Source organism: Phaethon aethereus (assembly GCF_964289735.1).
Source record: "Phaethon aethereus genome assembly, chromosome: 1".
NCBI classification, from domain to species: Eukaryota; Metazoa; Chordata; class Aves; order Phaethontiformes; family Phaethontidae; genus Phaethon; species Phaethon aethereus.
The window spans coordinates 61,029,666-61,051,667 of NC_138575.1; the positions used below are offsets into that span (position 1 = coordinate 61,029,666).

General features: G+C 44.1%; 1 protein-coding gene across 1 annotated transcript in view; it reads right to left on the bottom strand.

The window, feature by feature from the left end:
- Positions 1-536: 536 nt before the first annotated feature.
- ABTB3 (ankyrin repeat and BTB domain containing 3) overlaps positions 537-22,002 on the bottom strand; it is a gene marked incomplete at its 5' end in the record, with an annotated part of 177,495 nt that continues 156,029 nt past the window's right edge. The window contains 6 exons of the mRNA XM_082013971.1: positions 537-980; positions 5,797-5,910; positions 9,056-9,124; positions 10,118-10,199; positions 11,922-12,024; positions 12,821-12,926. Coding sequence (XP_081870097.1) covers positions 771-980; positions 5,797-5,910; positions 9,056-9,124; positions 10,118-10,199; positions 11,922-12,024; positions 12,821-12,926 — 684 coding nt within the window. The 3' untranslated portion in view covers positions 537-770. The remainder of the gene's footprint in view (positions 981-5,796; positions 5,911-9,055; positions 9,125-10,117; positions 10,200-11,921; positions 12,025-12,820; positions 12,927-22,002) is intronic.

Sequence of the window (22,002 nt, forward strand, 5' to 3'; positions counted from 1 at the left end):
AGGCAAGATTATACCATCCTAGGAAAGAATACAAGCAAACCTTGATCATATGTATGTTTACACAATGTACATTTTACCATTTAAAAAAACAAAACATGTTACATAGATTCTCAAACACAGCTCTGTCGAAAATGAAATTTTAAGCTTAAGAAATAGTTTTTAAACTACAAGGCCACCCCATTATTTTTTATGAACAATTTAAAAAGTTCCCACCCCTAAAAATCTGCCAGTATATTACCTCAGCTGTAACAGTCCTACCCACTCTCTAATACAGTTGATCTTTGCTCGACAGCAATAACAGTTATTACATTTCTTAAATGCATGAGATAATGGACTCCGAGATGGATATAGTTCTTAAATGTGTAACACTGGAACAAATCCACCTTAAATGATTAATCGGTCAATTTGGGTGTTCCCCGGCGCCACTGCTCAGGCAGGGGCTTCTGCCTGATGTGAGTTCTGGCTTTTGTTGGCATCAAACTCCATGACCACGTGAGTGTTCAGCATTTGAGTACAACAGCAATTCACTGGATACTCTTGTACGCCATTTGCTCAAAAACACGAAGGAGCTTTTTTTCCTGTATTCCCTCATGAAGCAGCGCTGCAGCCCCAGCACAGCACCGTTGACCAACACAGAACTATCTAGATGCAAAGTAGAATTTTTAATTTTTTTTTTCCAGTCATTTAAGCAACTGCAATGGGTTTAAGCAACTGCAACAGCAGACTTAACTTGCAGGGTCTTTATTGGAGGGTTACCGTCTTCCTCAGCTTTACACAATGGAGCCCTTTGACGAAGATAAATGAATTGACTGAATCCTTGTGGCCAACGTCCTCTGTAAGTCCTGTAGTACATTTTGACCAGACGTTTCTCCGTTCTTGTCATACAACAGCTGTTTGAAAGCTTCGTTTTCAATGAGGACCATCATATTTTTTAGAAAGTAGCCTTCACAATACGAAGATAGTTCTGTGACTCCAAGAAACTACAAAAAATGAGAGAAAGATAACCATTCTGATGAAACCCGCTCAGCATTATACAGTGCATAAGAGCTGCACAGAGCTGCACACAAACAAATACACAAGCTAAGCCTTTCAGACAGGCACAGTAATGCTTACAGATTTATATGCGTAGAGGGGAAGGAGTTAATCAAACAGTATTTTATGCTTGCTGATGATTCTGGTAACAATTCCATGTTATAAGGCCCTGGTTATTAAGGAAACAAACTTATAGGGGCTAAGTTTTGCTCCCTTGGAAATTGGTGGGAGTTTTACCACAGAGTTCACTAGACCCATGAATTCATGGTAGAAGTTACACCCTAAAACTATAGGTTTGGGAAAACATACTACAGACCAAGCTTCATGAATGCCATCCTTAGCAAGGATTGGACATGACTACAGAAACCTGTCATGCAATGTTTCATGCCTTGAGGAATCTTTGGAGGAGAAATGGAGGTTTGTAGAGCACATGGTTTGGGGTTGTCAGTATCTCCCTTACATTGGACACAGTGTCAGAGTAATAGGCAGGGATACTGTAATGTGCGAGCAACCCTTAAACGTGACTGAAAATGTATAAGCAAACGTTAAATGAACCAAACTGGTCATTTGACGGGTAACCCGTACTGGTCATCACCCACTGGCTAGATCCTGTGGTCATAGAAAGACTATAGCCATGATATTCCACTACTGGTGTAATTATAAGCCATGCAAGTGCAGAGAGCAGTGCTCAGCCCATCCTCCTGCCCAAGTAAGCTGCTGCTAAGTCTAAGCTCTGAGTAAAGCAGGAACCTTTGTCTGCGAGGTGCAGCCTGAAGGGCCACAACTGCTGGGGCACTGCATGGGTTTGGGTCCAGACTGGAACAACTCCACAGCAGTGTTGCCCACCACCACCTTATCTTGTTTAGAACTAAGAATGAAAACTGCTAAAAAAAAAAAAAAGAAAAAAAAAAGAAAAAAGAAAAATATACAGATTAGGGCTAGGTACAACCTGTCTTCCTGAGGAAAATGAATGAATTTAACTTGACTTCAAACCATGCAAGTTTTCATCAAATTATGAGTGCATTATTTTACACCTGGATGTGGCAGCATATGTGTGAATCTGCATTCTTCTCTGAAACACCATTCATCCCTATTCATTACTTCAATATATTCACGAGATTGAGGAAATAATGTACTTTTCTCTTCTTTTTCAGATCTGTTCTGAGGCCCAGATTGCAATCTGTGCAACTGCTGAGTGTTTTAGGCATATATTAGAAACTCCAAATGATTTTGTTGGGAGCTTGGGCACATTCATGTAAAACACAACTGATATCTAGCAGTAACTAATCAATCACCATTATAAATCCAATTTTCCCAGTTACTTAAGTTCTTTCTGGAAGTAAAGAACAGTGAAAAAGGCTTTGGAAAATGAAACCCTTAAAGTGAAACTCATCAAATGACTGCCTTTGTAGATGTTGGGCCCAACGCTGTTTAATATCTTCCTAAGTGATCTGGATGATGGGCTCAAGTGTACCCTGATGAAGTTTGCCAATGATACCAAACTGTGTGGGGAAGTGGACACTTCAGAAGGGAAAGCCACCCTGCAGGAAGACCGGGATAGGCTGAAAGAGTGGGCTAACAAGAATCTTATGAAGTTCAACAATTTCAAGTATAAGGTCTTGCACCTGGGAAAACATAATCCAGGAGTGCAGCACAGGCTGGGATCTACCTGGCTGGGGAGCAGCTCTGTGGAAAGGGACCTGGGGGTCCTGGTGGACAGCAAGCTCAGTATGAGTGAACAGTGTGCTGCTGCGGCAAAGCAAGCCAACAGGACGCTGGGTTGCATCAACAAGAGCATCATTAGCAGAGGTAAGTCATTACCCCACTCTACTTAGCGTTTGTCAGGCCACACCTGGAATACTGTGTTCAGTTTTGGTCCCCACTACGCAAAAAATATGTGCACAGGCTGGAGAGAAGGGTCTGGTCCAGAGAAGGGCCACAAAGATGATCAAAGGACTGGGAAGCCCGACATATGAAGAAAGGCTGAGAGAACTGGGTTTGTTCAGCCTTGAGAAAAGAAGGCTTAGCGGAGACCTTATCACCATGCTCCAGTGTTTAAAGGGTGGCTGAAAAGAAGATGGAGACTCCCTTTTTACAAGGAGTCACATGGAAAAGATGAGCAGTAATGGGTACAAGTTATTCCTGAGGAGATTCCAATTGGACACAAGAGGAAATTTTTTCACAATGAGAACAATCAGCCATTGGCATAGTCTCCCCAGGGAAGCAGTGGATTCCCCAACATTGGATACTTCTAAGATTCAACTGGACAGGGTGCTGGGCCACCGTGTCTAGACCATGCTTTTAGCAAGAAAGGTTGGACCAAATGATCCTTGAGGTCCCTCCCAACCTGGTATTCTATGATTCTGTGATTCTGTGTTTCAATTTTAAGAATGGAAAGCCCACAGGGATGCCACAGATGATTTTAATACTCTCAATTCAGCTTTTAAATTGTAAACGTAAATCCACATTGTCTCACCTTCCTTCCAGTACTTCACCTCTTTAACCCAGGGTCTCAATCTCTTGTTCCTACAGCTCCTCATCCTGCTAAACACTGTTCTACAGCCTAGGATCCCACCACAGATAGTTTTCCAAATCTGTCTTCATGCTGTGCTTCCACCAGTTAATATCTTTCTCTCAGTCATGATGACAAAGACTGTGCTCCCTGTGTCTGTGGGCCAACCTGCTCGCACATCCCCATCTGGAAAGGCATATCACGGCATCACCTGAGCTCCTGCAGGTACAGCTGAGCTTACAAAGTGGCAAGGACTAGAAGCAGTACCTACAACAGGAGCAAGTTACTCAAAACCTGCTCCTGGCTGATGTGGTGGTTTCTGGCTTCAGTGCCTGCTCACCTTACTCCCATCCTCACTGCGGTCTAACACGAAGTTCTTCCACACTTCAGAGAGTGACATGGAAAGGCAGATGGTCGGCTGGCAAGCTGCGCTTGAACTGCTTGTGAGCTCCCCTGGCTCAGCAGGACCATCTGGCCTCTTCACCAACATACCATTATCTCGCATTCACACAACAAACAAATGAAGCTACTGTGTGACGGAAGCACTCTGGGCAGAACAATCCGTGCTCAGATAATCACCTGCACATCACACAGACCGTGAGCAAAAAGATGGAGCATCTTCTCTGCTCTGCAGACAGCGTAATAGAGAGGTATCCGAACTAGCTTTAAACGTGCAAGTTCAGGTCCTGGAAACCTTTAACCTTTAAGCAGTATGAAGCTTAGCCCTGGTAATTTACTGGAGGCAGGGTAAATTAGCTCTAGGGTGATGTGGCTTAACTAATTCCAGAAGTCAAGATTTCATTCACAGCTAGCCTGGCTCTCTCTGCAATGCACTACCCATGTCAGTGCAAACACGACCCTGGCTGTAAAAACCTCTCAAGTACAGCATCTCCACTGCCTCCACTGGGAGATGCAGGCACAAAAAACTTGTAGGCTGGGGCCTTTACAAACAAACAAGGAACTGGATTTAGCCACTGGGTTTGTTCAGTCCCACCATCAGCAGTGTAAAAGTCCCTCAGACAGGTCTAAAGCTCCATGTGAGAACTTTCTTCCACGGGGATGTAAATAACAGCCATGTTTCACAATTCAAAGAAAACATGTGATTTTAAAACAAAATTATTCATTTTACTTTTAGTAACAATAATAGAAATCGAGAAGTTCTCACATGAGCTAGAAGGAGATAAATCAAATATTTTTCAAAAGATTCCTGCACTGCAGATTTTTTTCCTATTACCTACAGGTATATCTCATTTCTTATTCATTTTATAGGTGGAACTTTATGCTATTTCAAACACTGATTGCATGTTATATGTACATCAAGACCTAACATTACTACTTTCTGTAGGAAATACCTGATGATGGGAATGGAGGTCAGATCTGCAGGGGTTTGGAGCAATCTGCAGGATTACTCTGTTCAATCAAACCTCCATGTCACATTGCACCATTTTATCTTTCGTATAGACCATGTAAGTTATAGAAAAAATCATCTAAGCAATGGCTTAAAAATATTTCATTGCAACTATTTGTGTATCATTTCCATCTTCCAAGTGAAAGTCTAACTACTAAGCACACAAGAGAAGGAGAAAAACTGAAACTAATCAATGTGGCAACCACCTCCATCAATGAGCGAAAATAGGTTTTCTAGGTGAAAACATGCCATGCTTTTAAGCCTAATGACTTAGGCCCCCTCACAAGCTAAGCAAATAATTTGATTCCAATAAGAAGCTGCGAATCTCTCCTCTCCAAGACATAAAATTCTCATTACCATCCTTGCATGGCTCTGAAATGTTGCACTTTGACAACAGGGCATTTTTATATATTGACAAGCTGTCACCAGCATTGAGTATATCACCACAGTGGGCTTCAGGCAGGAGGAAACAGGAAATTGTAATGGGAAAATGCAGCCTGGAAGGTGAAAGAGAGGTGTCTTATTCACTTAGGTGATTCGTGTTGAATAACTCAGCAGTTTGGGTTGCCATTATAAGGGATAGGTCTGCCACACGGTGGTACACTCAAATCAAGTTTGAAGAGCTTAGGGAAGGGGGTGAGAAGTTGCCACTTATACTATGTGATTTAGAACTGTCATTAAACTAGGTACCTATTAGCCAGTCAGTCCCAGTAAATGAATGACAAATTTTAAATACATAATAAACGTACTAAGCATAGGATATATGTATCATTACTTATCATAAAACTGAACTACGAGTATGACGACAGACATATAACACGCGAGCATATGTGGTTATTTTTACCTTGGCATGATTATAAATATCCACGCAGTTTTCTGTATTAATGCTTTTTGCGCAAATGATCTCACAGTGTCGTTGTAAAGCTTCAAGTTGGAAAAATTTAGCAGCAGAGAGAAGCTAAAAAAAAAAGCAAGGAAAAAAGTCAAAACTGCTGAGCGATGCAGAATCAGAGCTTGCTTCTTTAGTGTTTAATTGTATTTTTTTCTCTGCCCCTCCTTCAGTCAGCATGAAAGTACTGACAAACAGTCAGAATGAGAAGGTTGCTTCATTGCTTCAACCCTTTGCAGTCCCCTCTAGATCACACTGTGGGAAGCTGCACACAGAGAGGCCACCACAGGTTGCCCAGATCCACGTGCTGACTTTGGAATGGGCTGGGGGTGTGAGAGAGAAAAAGGAAATGGCAGCTTGGAGAGCCTTTGGTCACTTTGCACATAAGACTCTGCAAGGAGGGATCTGCAATTATATTCCAGGAAAAAACAGTTCCCGTTCAACTGCTTCCCAAGCTCTGGCTGAAACAGAGCACCTGGGCTGGATGCGGAGATGTCAGCAGAAGGACCAGGACCAAGAGTATAGAGGAATTCAGGTCAGATTACGATGACCACCCTGGGTAGTCTTAAAAATCTAGAGAGGCAATAAACCTCCTATCTGTCACCTCAGCAGGCTCGAGGAAATGGAGTCAGATCTCCATATACTCCTCGCTCTAGCTCGTGAGCAGCAATAAGGTCATATCTAGGCTATGGCACTGAAACACTGTCTAGCTCCACGTTACTCCAAGGAGTGGGCACACAGTGAGATGTAAAGGTCATGTAAAGGCGGGAACAATATAAAGGTGGGAACCAGCTTGGTGCGAAGCACTGCCTAATTAGCACCCTCGTCAGTGTCACATGTCTGTATCGCTGCACTACCATGGCTCTCCTGCCCCCAGGACTCAAGCTGACTTCCCACTTTGGCCCTGCATCCACCCTATGGATGTACTACCTGGACTGGCACTGTCCTGGGACCTCTACAAACCACTGTACACTGTGGGCATGACCTGAAGCCTGTGGGGTCAAAATAGCTTAAATTTTGAGTTCTCCAACTGATTTCAGCAGTGCTAAGATTTCCCCTATTGCCCCCTTCCTGTCCTTTTGCAGCAGGGAAAAGGAATTTCATTTTCTGTCTTTCCATGGTAGGTCATTGTCTCTGGCTCTCTGCCCTGGCTTAGGAAGCAGGCTGGGGTTCGTTGTTGCTTGACACCTTGCTCTAACCCAGCTAGATCTGTTCAAGTGTTTAGGCATTTATATGGCCCTTATGATCTCGGACTGCATGACAAAAAGCTATCCTGTGAATCCCAAAAGGGCTCTCATGCCACTAGGTAGGAGCACTAGGGAACAAAACCCTAAACTTTCATGACATTATTCTGACTTCTCCTATGCAGTCCACTCAAGCTCTGCTTTAATCCCATAAATAAATCCAAGTGCTGGAAATCTGCAGTGCTGATGTGATAGCAGCCAGCTGGCCCCAATTATGAATTGCAGCAAAGATTTCTGTGGAGTATTTCTGGTGCTTCTTGTTATCATATTTGTAATAAGGCAAGTTGCTAAATGCAGTTTTGAAAGATAAAGCCAAATCCTATTCCAGCTGCCTCTGTGGCTCAAGCAGTCACATGGTGGTTTGTAATTACTTTAAACTGTGAGGAACCGTGGCCAGATCTGCTATCAACAAATCAATCAATCAGTCATACATTCTTGAGTCACAGAAGTTTTGAGATGTCACAAAAGTAGAGCAAGCAGCCAGCTGAACTGCAGCACAAGCTTTTTAGCAGCCTAGGTGATAACACACGCATCTCTATAAAGCTGTTGCAAGGCCTAGTCTAAGACTCCTTATTTTAGAAAGGGTTAGAAATTCAGAAGCTTCTTTCAAAACTATGAAATAGCGAATCAGTGACTTTTTCCTATAAGCTCAGAAAATCAATGTGGGTATGCTTAGTTAAAAATCCACTGCCTGCACTGGAGAGGGATAATTTCAGTCCTGACCAGTTCCATCCTCTGGCTGCCAGCAGGGTTGGTACAGATGTCCCTGTACCCATCAGAATTGATTCACCCTGGCCACTTGTACCCCAAAGAGTCGTCCAATTTCTGGTTAGCAGTACTTTGGTAAAAGCCAAGCCTTGCATTGGTGCCCCAGACAGTAGTATCATAGGGACAGACTAACTAATGTAGGCAACAATAAAACATCATGGTGGCAGACTATAATCTGTATACTGATGATTACCAGCTGCTTAAGTAGCTCTGATTTTAGTATTTACTGTCCTGTTTTCTTTTTGGCTGCCATAATTTAGTGATTGTCAATGGGAAAACTTCCTGAATGACTATCAAGAATTTGCTCACATATCTCTTAGTTCTGTTAAGTTGGACAGATCATAGTCATTAGTCATTAGACTGATCATAGCTGGCAATGACAGCACACAGTATTGGCAAGAGGATGACTTAACATTCATATAGGTTATGGATGTGTGGCTACACTGAAGGCTCAGTCAGCTCCAGTTGGCTTGGTTTGGCCTTCGCAAACGGGCATAACAGCACTGGATGTTTTACATGCAGTGAGAAAGGGGCAAAGAAATCTATCTCAGGGAGCAGCTGCCGGTTTTATTCAGACAACTTGACAGTCACATGCCTGAAACTGAACTGAAGTGTAACTCCAGTGAGATTTCTCCCACGGTTCAAGCCAGGTACATGCCCAAAAACCCTTCCGAGTGAGGAACCAAATTGGATGCTTTTATGCTGCTGAGATAGGTCTGAACATGTAAACCTGAGCTAATAAACCAAAAGTAAGCGTGTGGCAGAGAGAAGCTGACCGGCCCAGCTGGAGCAGAGCACTTCACCTAATGGGCTGAGAGGAAGAGGATGGTGTACTATGCTGCTGGGAGTTGCTTCCAGATTTTGGTAACACCAGCTTTGCATTTCCTTGAAAGAGCCTCTCAAAGCATCTAACTAGGTATTTTTATTTCAGATACCTTTTTTGCTTGATGTTCATAATTTTTCTACTCTTTCTTCTCTGACAGTCAATTTCATACTGGCAAAAGTTACCATAATAGGTGACCAACAGAGAAGGAGACTGAGTGTTTCCCGCGGGACTGTGGACAGCCTGGGCACTGCTGGTGAGGCAGTGCTGGCTCTTACAGGAGTGCTCATAGCTTGCCCAATGGTCATGTGCCCTTGGGTGAATGGTACACAGATCACTTAGCATTGCTCCCACTGCAATTAAGATAAATGTCTCTTACCTCCATAATTTCATTATTTTTAATCAGGAGTGACTCTGCACCTCCATAATAAAGATACTGCATAACCAGCTGTAATAAAACAAAGGGAGTGTTTATAAAAAGCAGTCTAAGACATCAGGGAACAGGGAGTGATATAAAGATTGCAGGCAATACCCGAGGCTCTCCAACACCACTAAGGATTTGTAGATAAAACTGGCCCAGACCTCCTGATTTAAAGATATATTTGCTTACTCTCTCTCTGTCTGCATAGTTCAATGTTTCCTTCTCACAGGTAGTCTAACGTCTCAACCTTCACCAGCCACACTGTCCAGACTTTCTGGTGAGCTCTAAACAGTTTCCAGGAAGCCAATCAATTCATTCTGAATTTTCAATGTATTTCCTGGTATGTTCAGGACCTTATTGATTCAGGAAAATATAGGATATATAATGGTTATTCCCTTATTACTTCCCTGGCAATGGCACCCTCATCTTCACTCAGCTGTGTGGGCATGCGCAGATGATGAGAAAAAGTCAGGGAAGATTTGCACTGTAATATGAGGCAGCTAAGATCCCTGTACAGTGAACTTCCATCAAGCCTGAAGTTATTGTAGGCAGCTGGGAATTATCTGCAGCGGTAACAGTCGATACATGGAATTGTCCAAGCTCCGATCAAGTAAAGGGAATTATATAGCATATATATGCTACAGATACAGAAAGCAAGCTCTGTATTTTCATGGCAAGAAGAATGATTGAACAATACTGCTAACTGTTTCTTCCAAGCCTGTCCATTAAATACAGAAAGGGCCCAAAAGAGAAAAAGGAATAAGTGCTTTACCTTGACATGCACTGCTTTGTCTGCATAGCCCATGTAAGCAAAACACGTGCTACTGTATCTGGTTGGAAACGACATTTCCAATCAATAGCACTCTGCAGCTTAGTGTATAAACGGACATGAAGCTTGTGTTCATGAAACCACTACTCTGAGCTATGTGTTTATTAAATACATATGTACTAATTTGGACAGGGCACGTATGATGTTCCTGTTGTATGTTCCATTCAAATTCAATGTAAAACTGACTTTACCTGAAAGATGGGGTACTTCACATAGTTGATCTCAATACAAGTACTATCAGATGAGGGCTTGCTAGACAGCAATGCTTTAAACCTAAATAAAAAGGAGCAAGATTGAAACACTAGCCCAATTATCTCTGTGAAAAAGCATGGCAAAGTAGGAGGACAGCATCAGCTCTTGCAAAACAGTACACTTGAACAGATTTGTCACCAAAAAGCATCAAGATTTAGACACTGATACAAAATAAAGTTCAAACTAAAAGGAAGAAGCCTCTCTTTTAGGAGATTTCAATTTGAAACATTGGAAAAATACATCTAATATCACAACAGAATAAAATATACATAGGAAATTCAGATTCTGTAATGATGCATATTACAAAACCAAAATATTTCTTTTCCTTTTTTTTTTCCTTGGAGGCAACATGATCTTTTAGGAAGACCTGCAACATTTAAAAACTGCACACCTTCTTTTTGAAGCAGATATATTTTGGCCTATGTTCATTATGCTGCTTTAAAATAACATTTTGGAACAAAATACTAAAAGAACTACATTAAGACTTTCAACGCTTCTATGCAGGCTCAATGCAATTGTGTAAGAAGAGGCAGGAGAGAAAACTGGGTAGGCTACAGCTCTCTGATTATCAAAACCTGAAATTTAGACACAAGTTTCAGGAAGAAAAAACTTTTTAAGCTAATAATAGCAGATTTATGTGAGACGTACATACGCAGCAATCTGTTTCTCAAAACTAGACATTCCCATTTGATCAGAAGGTGAAAATGGGAAATGCGCTGTCCGAAACATCTGCCCTTCTCCTTCCTCTTTTTCATAATTCAACTGACCTTCTAGCAGTAGTGCAAAGCTTGGCTTATCTATCAAGACCAGCATTTGCTGGATGGTAACCTTTTCCATATCATGACTGCATCTTGTTAATTAAAATATGGATAACAATTGATTTGCTTTTAATAGTGTCAAACTCTCTTATGAACACAATTTAGTAGGTTTAAAGCTGGAGTGTGGAACATGTTTGTTCCTCTACTAATAAGTTCTAAACCCATTTCTTAGTTGAAGGCAGGGTCAGATACTGCAGCTGCTTTATGCAAATCTCTTTACTTTGTGCTATAGGTTGGCACCATGGCTAGCATCAATTCCCACATTGCTCAAACTACCCAAACTCAGTGACTTGTCCTTGCCACATCTTGAAATAAGCCCTTAGGGAGGGCCAGCTGTATGTGTTTAAAAGCACACCTTCAGTTATAAGGCTGTGTACAAATAAGGATTGTGAGCAACTTTAAGGTTGGGTTGAGCTGGGTGATCCAGGTCCAGCCTTCTGAGCAGAGGGAACAGACCATAAATACTGCCTTTGGATACAGTATGATATGTTTTATAGATATTTAATTTTATTTTTAAAATGTCAAATGTGGTCAATGAATTGTGCAATAGTAACTTGGTTTTCCTGAAGACTGCCTACACTGATGCAAGGCAGGATTTATCCACTCACAGGATAAATGATTATTAAGAATTAAAATGTTAAAACTCCTCTATGGATGCAGCAGCGAGCTCCATGCAAATGTGCCTCAGTGAAATGAAATCAGATGCAATGGCCAGAAGCATGGATCATTTACAAGGTGGGAACCTAGTGATGGGAGCACTTGTTAAACATCCTGCAGATCGACAAGAAACAAGCTGTTGAGATTTTCTGCTTAGGAAAAACTTGAAGACTGAGCCATTAGCCCTCAACAAATCTTAACAGCAGCAACAAAACCACAAGATCAAATTCTGTATTTGTTAAAGACCAGAAATGTCTCTGTATCTTACCTTGGTGATGCAGTAAATAGCAACACTCTGTGTGCGTAAAATGGTCTTCCTTCCACCAGAAATGTAACATCTGACATCTCTTTATTGTTAAGAAAATGGGGATCTAGAATCACAAAAGCAAGAAAAATAAAGCAAATAATTTAGTTTGGAAGAGGTCATGAGCAAACACAGTATTTTCCTGTTTTGACAAAAGACAACAATAGTGTAAAAGGATATTGTTTTTAATGAGTAAAGCCCATAAAGCTATTTTGGACAGCCTGAGACAGAAGCCCCCCAGACAGCCACGTGATGTTCAGATGAAGGGAATTCAAAGCTTGAAAGTCTGTGAGGACCTTTGCTGAGATGACAGCCAGCCATCCCTGCCGTGCAGAGCTGGCACAGCCTCCCAGCTCTGCTGCCCAAAGCAAACTGAAGCGGAAGAGGCGCCTATGCTCATTCATACCCTATTACGCCCCTCTCCCTGTGTGGTGAAGCCCTTGTGCCAATGGGAAGAGGGCCCTTGAAAATGGCTGGGGTCTTCTCTCAGTCACATTAAAACAAGCCAGGCTCTGTCAGCAGGGCTGGGAGGTCTGTGCCCCCGCGGCATCACACACAGCCAGCCACGGTGGTTTGAGATGCGGACAGACGTTTGGCTCTGGGCCCCAAGCTTGGATCTCAGCCTAATTAGTAACAGACAAATCTTTGCAGATTTACAGTCCCATTCTAACGCACCTGATGACTCTCCTGATTTCAGCAGGAGTTTCAGGTCAGGCTAAGCTTGGGGCCCTTCTTTTTTCTAATTCTGCCTTTCCAATTCAGGTTTTTCTCTGACTCGTGCCCCACCAAGCACCCGGCCTGCGATGCAGACTTCCCACAGCTCTTCTTGGGAGAACCAGTGAGTATCTTCAAGTCACACTTACCTAAGCGAGAGGTCTGCTTGCGCTTAATTTCAACGAGCTTTGGAATAGGGTAGGGTCCATAGCAATGAGTGAAAATGACAGAGAGCTGCTGGCTGATCACTTCATTCTAAGCAAAAGAAAACAAATATATGCAATATAAGCTTAGTATGCAAGATAAGATCAGTATGCAAAGGAGATGTTATGTTGTTCTCAAGAGCTGCCTGTTTTGAAGTCAGAATGTGATTGCTGAAGCTTTATTAAAAAATCAGAGTTTAGAATTATCAGTATTTGTTAGAAACTGCAATCCTCATTTACTTGATTGCTGTCTCCTGTAGGAGTAAGGTAAAATGAAAAGTCCTCTCCTTGGACCAGAGGTCTTCTTTCCCCAACAAACTCCATCGACCCTGTCCCTCTGTAGAAGCAAAGCTCCTTTACAATAGTGATTTACTTTCATTTGCAAACTTAATGTACTGGAAAATGACTTTTTCTTGCTCTTTAGAAAATGCTCATCTGTCATGTTTTAGAAACCCAGAGCTACAAACAGATATAGCTGCACAGCCTCCAATCATTTTCTAAGCACAGCAGTCTCACAAACAGACCCTCCCTTACAGAGTGACAGAAGCATCACAGTCCCTGAATCTCCTCATTCAATCCCAAATGTTTCATTAATGTGCTTTTACACTTCTGGCACTGGCCTGGGCACCACTGCCCTGAGGAAGCCACCAGACCTTCACAGAACCAGGTCTGGTCCCTGACCCTACCAATTTCTGCACAGGCTGCGGGGTCAAGGCACCCGCAGGACGCTTTCCTAAGTGCCTAAGCAACTTGAGTATTCGTATGCCTAAGCTGCAAGGATCATGAAATAGATTTAGTGCTTGACCACCTAAGTCACAGCTGAAAGCAGGACTTAAAAGCTTTTGCAAATTTTATCCCACTCTTTGCTGGTAACCAGAGCAGGTTTAGCCAAGTCCAATGGTGCCACACAGCTAATTCATGCCAATGTCTTTTAACTACCATGTTGGCTGGAGACTCCCTTCCACACCAGGAAATGGCAAAAAGGTGACGCACTTAGATATGAAAGGGTCCAAGGCCCAGGAAATAAGCAGGCAAGGGAGAAAAATAATCTTAATATAAAAATTTGAAGAGTGTAGATGTTATACCAAAACTATCTCCAGGGTTACAGAGCAGAAATTGAAGCTTTCCTTTCTCTAAGCACATTTCAGCTCAGTTCTAAGAGTGGTGCTCCTTAAATCCCACGAGGGATGAGGAGGAGTGGCAGAGATCCTGTAATGAGTCCCTTACTGCATCTCATCAAACCCGGTGGGAAAAGGGTAGAGCTGAGCCCTCACAGGCACACACTGATGTCAAAGGAAATTACATGCGCTTGCCTGCAGACAGGAGTTGGCTCCTATTACTACGTCAGATGTAGCATTAAAAGAAATGCTAAGATAAGAGAAATACTAAGAGATACCATTTAGCACGGCACAGGGACCAGCCCTTGGAGAGGAGCTCACCGCTGTGGCTCTGAGGCAAGGAGGACGTCCTGCACTGGGAGCATCTCTCTATTCAGCATCTTCCAGCCAGAGCTCTGCAAAGCGCTTCACAAAGGGAGTGAATCACAGGGCGAAGAGAAAAGGAAGATTTAAGGCCAGATTTATAGAAGGAAGTGACTCAGCCGCCGGGAGGGCTTGCAGGGAGAGCTCTAGACAGACAGGGCAGAAAGAGCAATTGCTTCTCTGCTCAGAAGGACTGTGCCGTAGCACCGCGGCCAACTGAGTCAGCCAGGGAGGAGTGCGTCTGGGGGGATGCTGATTACCAGCAGGGCAGCTCCCCATTGGATCCGGCAGATGCTAAGAAGTCAGTAAATACAACAGAGGATGGCGATAATTCCGCGGTTCTGAGCGGAGGGAAGCTTCTGGAGAGGAGAGGCATAATTGGAAGAGCAACACTCACCTTTACCCACAGTGAATAAAAGCAGAGTAACTGCACTAAAGAGGATAGCTACTGGCAGCTTCCTCTTGAATCTGCCGAGGTGCACAGGCCCTGTCTGTCGCTGTGGTTTTAGTGGGTCTGTGAATTCAGCAGTCCCAGCCACACCCGTGCTTGGGCAATAGCTTTGTAAAAACACACATATACGTCAATAAAGACGACGCATCTCCTCCTTCCAGGGGTGCCCATGGGAATGCGTCAATGTAAAGTCTGGGTATTGACCTCCCAGCGCCTTGATAGGGGCTGGAGGTCTCACTCACCGATCTAAGCCACAGCACCATGTACTAGGACATTCAGGCGCACCAAGACTAGGGACGAATGGGTCAATCTCAGTCATGTAGGTGCAAGAAGAGGATCCCTGCTTCTAACTCCAACCAGCATGATGAATGGATTGTGCATGCGGACAATCCCATGGGAGCCTGTCTACACAGGTGAGGCACTGCCAGTTCCCTGAGTCACCAACAGGACACAAACCCTGTGGTGTGCAGATACAAGCCCATCATAAAGCCACTTTGCCACTGACTGCCCACAAGCCTGTGAAAAAACTGGTGTAAATGAAGCTCTAATTAGCTCAAGATGTGATACGTTCACATAAGAGATGCTTAAAAACCCCAGGACACAGAACAGAGATAGGGCAATGAGAGAGAGACCTTAGGATCGGTGCATCAAAGAAAGCAGGGCCATCAAACAGACAGTGGCTCAATGCACGGCAGAGTTTCAGAGCTCCAATGCAGGACACAGCTCTCATTTGGCAGACAGGAGGTTTGAGACATTTGGCTTCTGTCAATAACTTTAAATACTTACAATGCATGCCGCGGGAAGTCCAAAAAATCTGCTGAGCTAGAAAGTTGAAGCATGTGCTCATTTAGAGTCATCGCTAACAAACAGCAGCAAGTTTTCTCCCCGAGACACAGGGCGGGGAGCAGTGAGCTATTACAGCAGAGCATGCTCGCTTCCCACACCACCCCGCATGAAGCCGAGCTCACAGGGCTGTGGTCCTGAATCTGCTCCCTGCAGAGCCTCTGCTGGCTTTCCCAATAAACCAGGCAGAAAGAGGCAGCAAAGAGGAGAGAGAAGAGGGATGGTTTTGCCTGCAACTGGATGGCTGGGGAAAAAATTGGCTTTTTTAAACCAAATCTTACTCTTGGAGCAGGCTGAGCTGGGCTGCCTGTGAAGTAAATGGGAACCACTGCAGGAGTCCAGAACCTGGGGCAACACCACTGCTCTGGCAGAGAGGAGGACATGTCCTGCCTACTCAGCCTTCCCCCTTGCACCGTGCCTGCACCAGGAAGCTCAGAAGCCGCCCTGGTTACCACGTCCATCCCATTTAAAGCACCAAGTTGGATAATTCTTACCCATTTATCCTATCACCCTACCAGCTGTCTGTGAAAGAACAGCTGTAAGAGCTTGCTGTAGTAGCTGTGGGCGGCGATATTAACACCGGAGGAGCAAACCAAAGTTTGTTTTCTTGCTAGCCTGATGTTGGAAAACACTGTGCCAGGATGTGCGAGGCTGAGATCTGGAGCGAGGCCAGCTTCCTTTCAGACATGGGCGTTCATTCGCAGTCAAAGGAAGCCAATGCACATCATCTACTGTGGAAGGGGGAAGAAAGCTTGGCATGGGATATAATAAAAATATTTACCTAGCCATAGGGTAGTTTACAGATAGGCAAGAGGGAACAGGGAACAGCAGTGAATCTTCTGAGGGAGATGGTGCTTCCAGCAGAGAGTTGGTCGGTGAGCAAGCAACTTTGCTTTGTAGATGCAAGTGGTCTCCTGACTTAAAAGCATACTTCAGCAGAGATTTAAAGGAATTCCCCACTCCTGGTGAATGCACTTGAACTGCAAGGGGAATTCATAAAGTCTTTTGAAGCAAAGCTGAAGGTTTTCAAGTTGCTAAAGCAGAGATGACTACTTGATTGATCTGAAAAGAGGTGAAGACCTGGGTGGGGAGTGCAGGGGTATTTTTTCCTGAATGGCCATCTGATGAAGGTCTGTGGCATGACTCAGGAAAGGCTCCTCCAGACTTCAGCACATACCCTGGGAGGGCTTGCTTTGTTCCAGCTTATCAAGTTCAACCCAGCTTAGCCATTCTGGGACGTGGTCCTACAAGGTACCAAATAAAGCTGGGAAATACATAGCCAGTTTTCTCCAGTAGCTGTAGAAGATATGTGTCATCTTGGTGGCTATGCTCCAAACTTTCAAGGGGAAAACTTGGGTTGGATTCAGCAGCTAGGCTAAGGTTTTGCTCTTCTCTGACCACACTTTGCTTCAGCTGCCTCTTCTTCATAGGCTCCCCCGTTCCCATACCACATCTCTCTGGAGAGCTCAGTTCTCCTTACTGGGCTATAGCTATCCTATAGATATCCCACTAGCTCCACGCGGCTGCCCTCTATAGCGGTAACAAGTTAGGCTGCTTTTCTTTGCCTCTGAAATCCCAAGCAGTACTTTGGCTTTTCTTTCTATTGATGCCACCCTCACTAGCTCAGCCCCATTAGTGCCGTTTCAACCTAAGAGTGCCAGGCCCTCAAATTCCTCCACCACAAAACCCCAAAACCAAAAGCTCACCACATTAGGCAGAAAAGTAATACTTACTCTTCTGGGCTTGGTGTCTGCCTGCTAACACACATCTCCCCAGCAAGCAGAGAAACCACGCTGCTCAAGGAACAAGGGTGCTGGCAAAGGTATCTTTTCCCTCCCTGGTCCTGAGGATGCTGGGGCACCCAGCTCTCTGCTAAATGCAGAGTGGCAGAAGAGCTGTTTCTAGTCACCCATTTCACATGGGGTCCCCAGCAGCTGTTCCAGCAGTGGTGGAGTCTCAGGATACCTCGAGCCCATTGAGGACTTATCCATGAATTTCCTTCCACGACACACTGGGATACCCTTGAATTATTCCTCTGTTTATGCTCCCCTCTTCCCAGAAAGAGCCGATAAAGAGTGAAGCAACAGAGAGGGCTTTTTGCAGACCCCCAGCCCTGAGCAGTCAAACTCTATGAGACTTTCTTCGCCGTCTCTCTGAACCTTTTCCATCCTTGCCTAGGTGTTTCTGCTCTGGTCCTCTCACATAATTCACTTTTGCCAGCTGCCTCAAAACTGATTAAATGCCACTTTAGAGGGTCACTCCTAGATGATTAAGCAGCATACACATAATTAATATTAGTCAACAGTTGCAAAGGTAAGGAAACCCCAGAGGTTGGAGATACAGTTAGAGGCAGTGAACTGAGTAACAAAATGGGTTTTGTTAGTGCCGGGCTCAAGTCCTTCCACTGCAAATACAAACGGAAAAGAATTAATCACAGGTAAGGCACAAATGGACCCTTCAGTTAGTTTCTGGGAAAGCTGCCAAGCCTCCCTTTCAAAAGGCTCTTTATATCACAGCTGTGCATTGTATGTAAAAAGCTCAGATCCCCGGGCACAGTCTAATCCCTGGGTGAGAGCCCAGAAAAGGGCAGGTGTCACATCCATGGCATTTATTTATTGTAAATGAAGAAACGGCTCCTGCCTCTGGCAGGGAAACATTTTAGAAGGCAGACAGAGGGTACAAAAAAAAAAAAAAAAAAAAAAAAAAAAAAAAAAAAAAAAATCAAACCTGTTAGTATGAAGCCGAACCTGCGTTATGAAAACACGAGGCAGGGGTTAACAGTCTGTTATTAACACGCCACTCCGTACCTGGCGTTCACATCTCACATGGAGAATGCACGACATACATGTGTGGATGACTTGCGTCCTGGTTACTCTGAACTGTTTAGACACAGAAGTACTACAAATGACAATGGGCAACGTTACAGATTGCTGCAATCACTTGAGAACAGTGAAACCTGCCTTAAGAAATCACTCAAAGTCCCAGTCAAAAGATCAGTCACTGAGTGCAGGCTGGGCACTAACTGACACACAGGAGGTCTTTAACTACTCCATAAAAGCTGTGAGTGGGCACTTGAGCATCCTGGAACGTCTTCAGGGTTTAGTGCAGGTTTTGGTGTGTGTGTCTCCTCTGCGCAAAGTCCACATTTTTCTTCAGTTACATATTTCAATCGTCAGCCAAAATACTCAATTTTCAGGTGTTAATTTTTTCAAGAAAGGTAAAATATTATGTGTAGAACAAATATTCTAATGGAACCTGTCATTATAGTAAAACCTCAATTTTCTGTTAAAAAGCAGTTTAAAGAAGGAAGTAAAATTTCACCCAGCATAGAGGGGTCTTTCCTGATCCGTCTCCAGGCAGGAGAAACATGCATAGTACTCTCCCAAGGGAGGGGCTTTCCCCTACTAAGCATGACCCAGTGCTTGCCCATGTCCTGTACAGGTTCGCCTCTCTCCTCTAACCTAAGCAATTCCTGCAGAACAGGGTAGTCTGGCTTCATACAGCAAAACACAGCTTCACTCAAGCCCAGCTTAAATATTCATTTCAGCCCATCATGAAGCAAGGGACAAAAAGGGGAATTTTCTAGCTCCTTCATCTTCCAGTGTCATCTTCTAGGCCACATGCAGACATAAGGGGAAAGCTGATGTTTGCTGACCGCCATGCCTGGACTTTGTAGAACAGACACATGAGCTGAGTCTGTTGACATTCTCTGAAGAACCTCTCACGACATTTGTTTTAGAGGAATTAAATCCACAAAGACCACAGCAATAAAGAAACAGGATGCCCATCTCAAGCTTCACCTTCTGAACATTTTGCTGCAACACAACAGGCCGGTGTTTCAGCCCTTCCTGCTGCTTTCTGTTTGTTGGAGACACGACATTTTTTTTTCAGTAGTTACTGTACCTGTGACAGAGGCCACATGCTGCTATTTCTTAAAAGAGACGTTAAAAAAACCCTCAAACTTTACTTTCTAAGAGTTTTTGGATTCTAAGTGGCTAAGTCACTGCTGAAAGTTACTTCAGCTTTTAAATTATACAGGTCAGGTTTCTCAAGATACCCACAAGCCTGAATCCTTTTGGAATTTTAAAAACTGGTTACTGTTTTGAATTGTTATTTGTTCTCAGTAACTGTCAACACCAGACTGATGGCTGCTATTCAAACAGCTCAGCCTTCCAAAAGAGACTGTGCACCCCTGCAGCTTTCTTCAGCTGCCTATAGGGAGCAACACAATTTGTAGAGTTTGTGAAACTCTGCAGGAATTTTAAATTCTGAGGAAACATCTTTGTGAAGTAGTTTCCTGCATCTTTCAACAAGCCTGGCTGCACGGTGTGATCAACACCTCACTAATGGGCTAAATTTTAAAACAAACTGCCTTGTTACTGATGGAAAGGATGAAGAGAAAGAACGCAACTGAGAAAGGGCAATGAAGGACCCCTCCCATGACTTTTCAAGCTGCTTTTGTCTTGGATAGTACACTAGCAGGAATACCCGCAGTCCTTACCCAAGTTTTCCCAGTGTGAAGCACCTCCAGTACCAGGCTGAGCTTCAGACAACACTTCAGTACGTGCACATGGGGACTAACATACACTTCAGCGATGTGTGCCCACAAAGCATCCAAAGGAACAGCAAATAGCAGTTCCTTACCCATACTACAGGGGGAAGGGAGAAAGTTGTAAGAGAGATTATTTGGAACTGAAAGACTGTGTTTTTTCTCAAAAAAACTAGGCCAAGAACAATCTGATCTAAATTGCTGTAGACAGAAAAAGCAGTGGATGAAGCTGGCTCATAACCTCGTACTACCAGCAACGGTGCTGGCTCATCTGCATGGATGGAGCTGGGTGATTTTAATGACGATTCAAGCTCTGGAGTGGAAATATAAAACCTCCTCCAAAGGCCAGATGTGTTTAACTTCCAAGGTTGTGGTTTTGAGTCTCTCTCTTTTCAGGTTGTGGAAATGTCAAGATCAAACTGAAACAGCTCCAGGATTTTCACAGACAGGGGACAAAGAAGCATCCTGCACGTTCAGCATGTTATCCTCAAGAGAACCTCCCTGCAAAAATGGAAGAGCTGACCTGCGAGCCCCACCTCGAACACTACAAGCCCATAGATCTGGGTGTAGCTTCCACGAGCTCTTTTAAGTATCTCATTTGGGGGGGCAATCTCCGAGCCATGCCCAGCCCTCAAGCACATCCACTACTCAGGCAAATATAGTCCCCCAACACGGGGCAGGAGGGCAATCCAGCTGAGAGCCAAGCTCAGGCAAAGCAAACATCAGCCTTGGCTGGAGGCAAAGGAGAGCTTCCAGCGAGAAGTTTGGGGGTTTCCCCAGGCCACAAAGAGCACAACACATACCGACAGGCAGGAATTTGGCTGCATCTTCCCATCCTTCTTCTGTAACAAGATCTCCAGTGTCATCTTAGCTTTGAGGGACTCAAATCTGCTCTATGCAGCAGCTGAAGTTTAGCTCAGGGCTACTCACTCCCAGAAGTATCTCTCTGGCTTTCGTCTCATGCAGCCCTGTCCAAACCACTTATAGCAGGCTATGTTTGTGTGCTTGTCTTCCAAAGAGACTCAATCCATCCCAAAATGGCAGCGCCCTTCCATCTCATCTCGTGGCCCAAATCCACCACCACCAAGTCATTGACAGTTTCAGTGGAGCTTTCCCAGTTTGAGTTTTGCTTGCTCTTAGGGAAGTGCTTTAAACCAAGCTCTCTGTGTCCTTTCTACTGATGCTGCTTTCTCCACAGTACCTTGTCTCTGGTCTTTGGTTTGGTAATGACCCAAACTCACTTCATGACAGCAGGAATGGTGGGGGGAGCAAGTGCAGAGTGATTTCTCTGCCTGTTCTCACAGCTGTGCCTTGCCAGCATGGAAGTATTGCCACTTCTCCGCTCTCCATCCAATTCTCTATGGTGCAGCTGATAAAGACATTTAAAGGCATGAAAGGAAATGAAAGCACTCTGTCCCACTGGAAGCCACCAGGAGCTGGGTATCGAACCTTCGTTTGTGCTTTTGGAAGTCTTCCTCCAGGGCTTTAGTGCAGCAGTGAACAACCGATGTGCAACCTATTCCCTATTCTCCCCTGTTTATTTCACAGCTTGAAGAGAGGCAATAAAACTAGGGACTTCAGCTCAGCCAGTTTTGCCTGATTTGCCAATCTTTGTTGCTGTTCTGTGTTCCAGCATCAAGACTTCTGAATATGTATTTTTATTTTTATTTTTATTGTCAGTGTCCCAGCACATAAATGGGAGCAGAGTGCCACCCTGCCACCTTGCAGGACACCAGCATCAGTGCTGGCTGGTGGCAGAGCTCCCACATAAACCCTCTCATCTGGACCCTCTAGGAACAGGCAT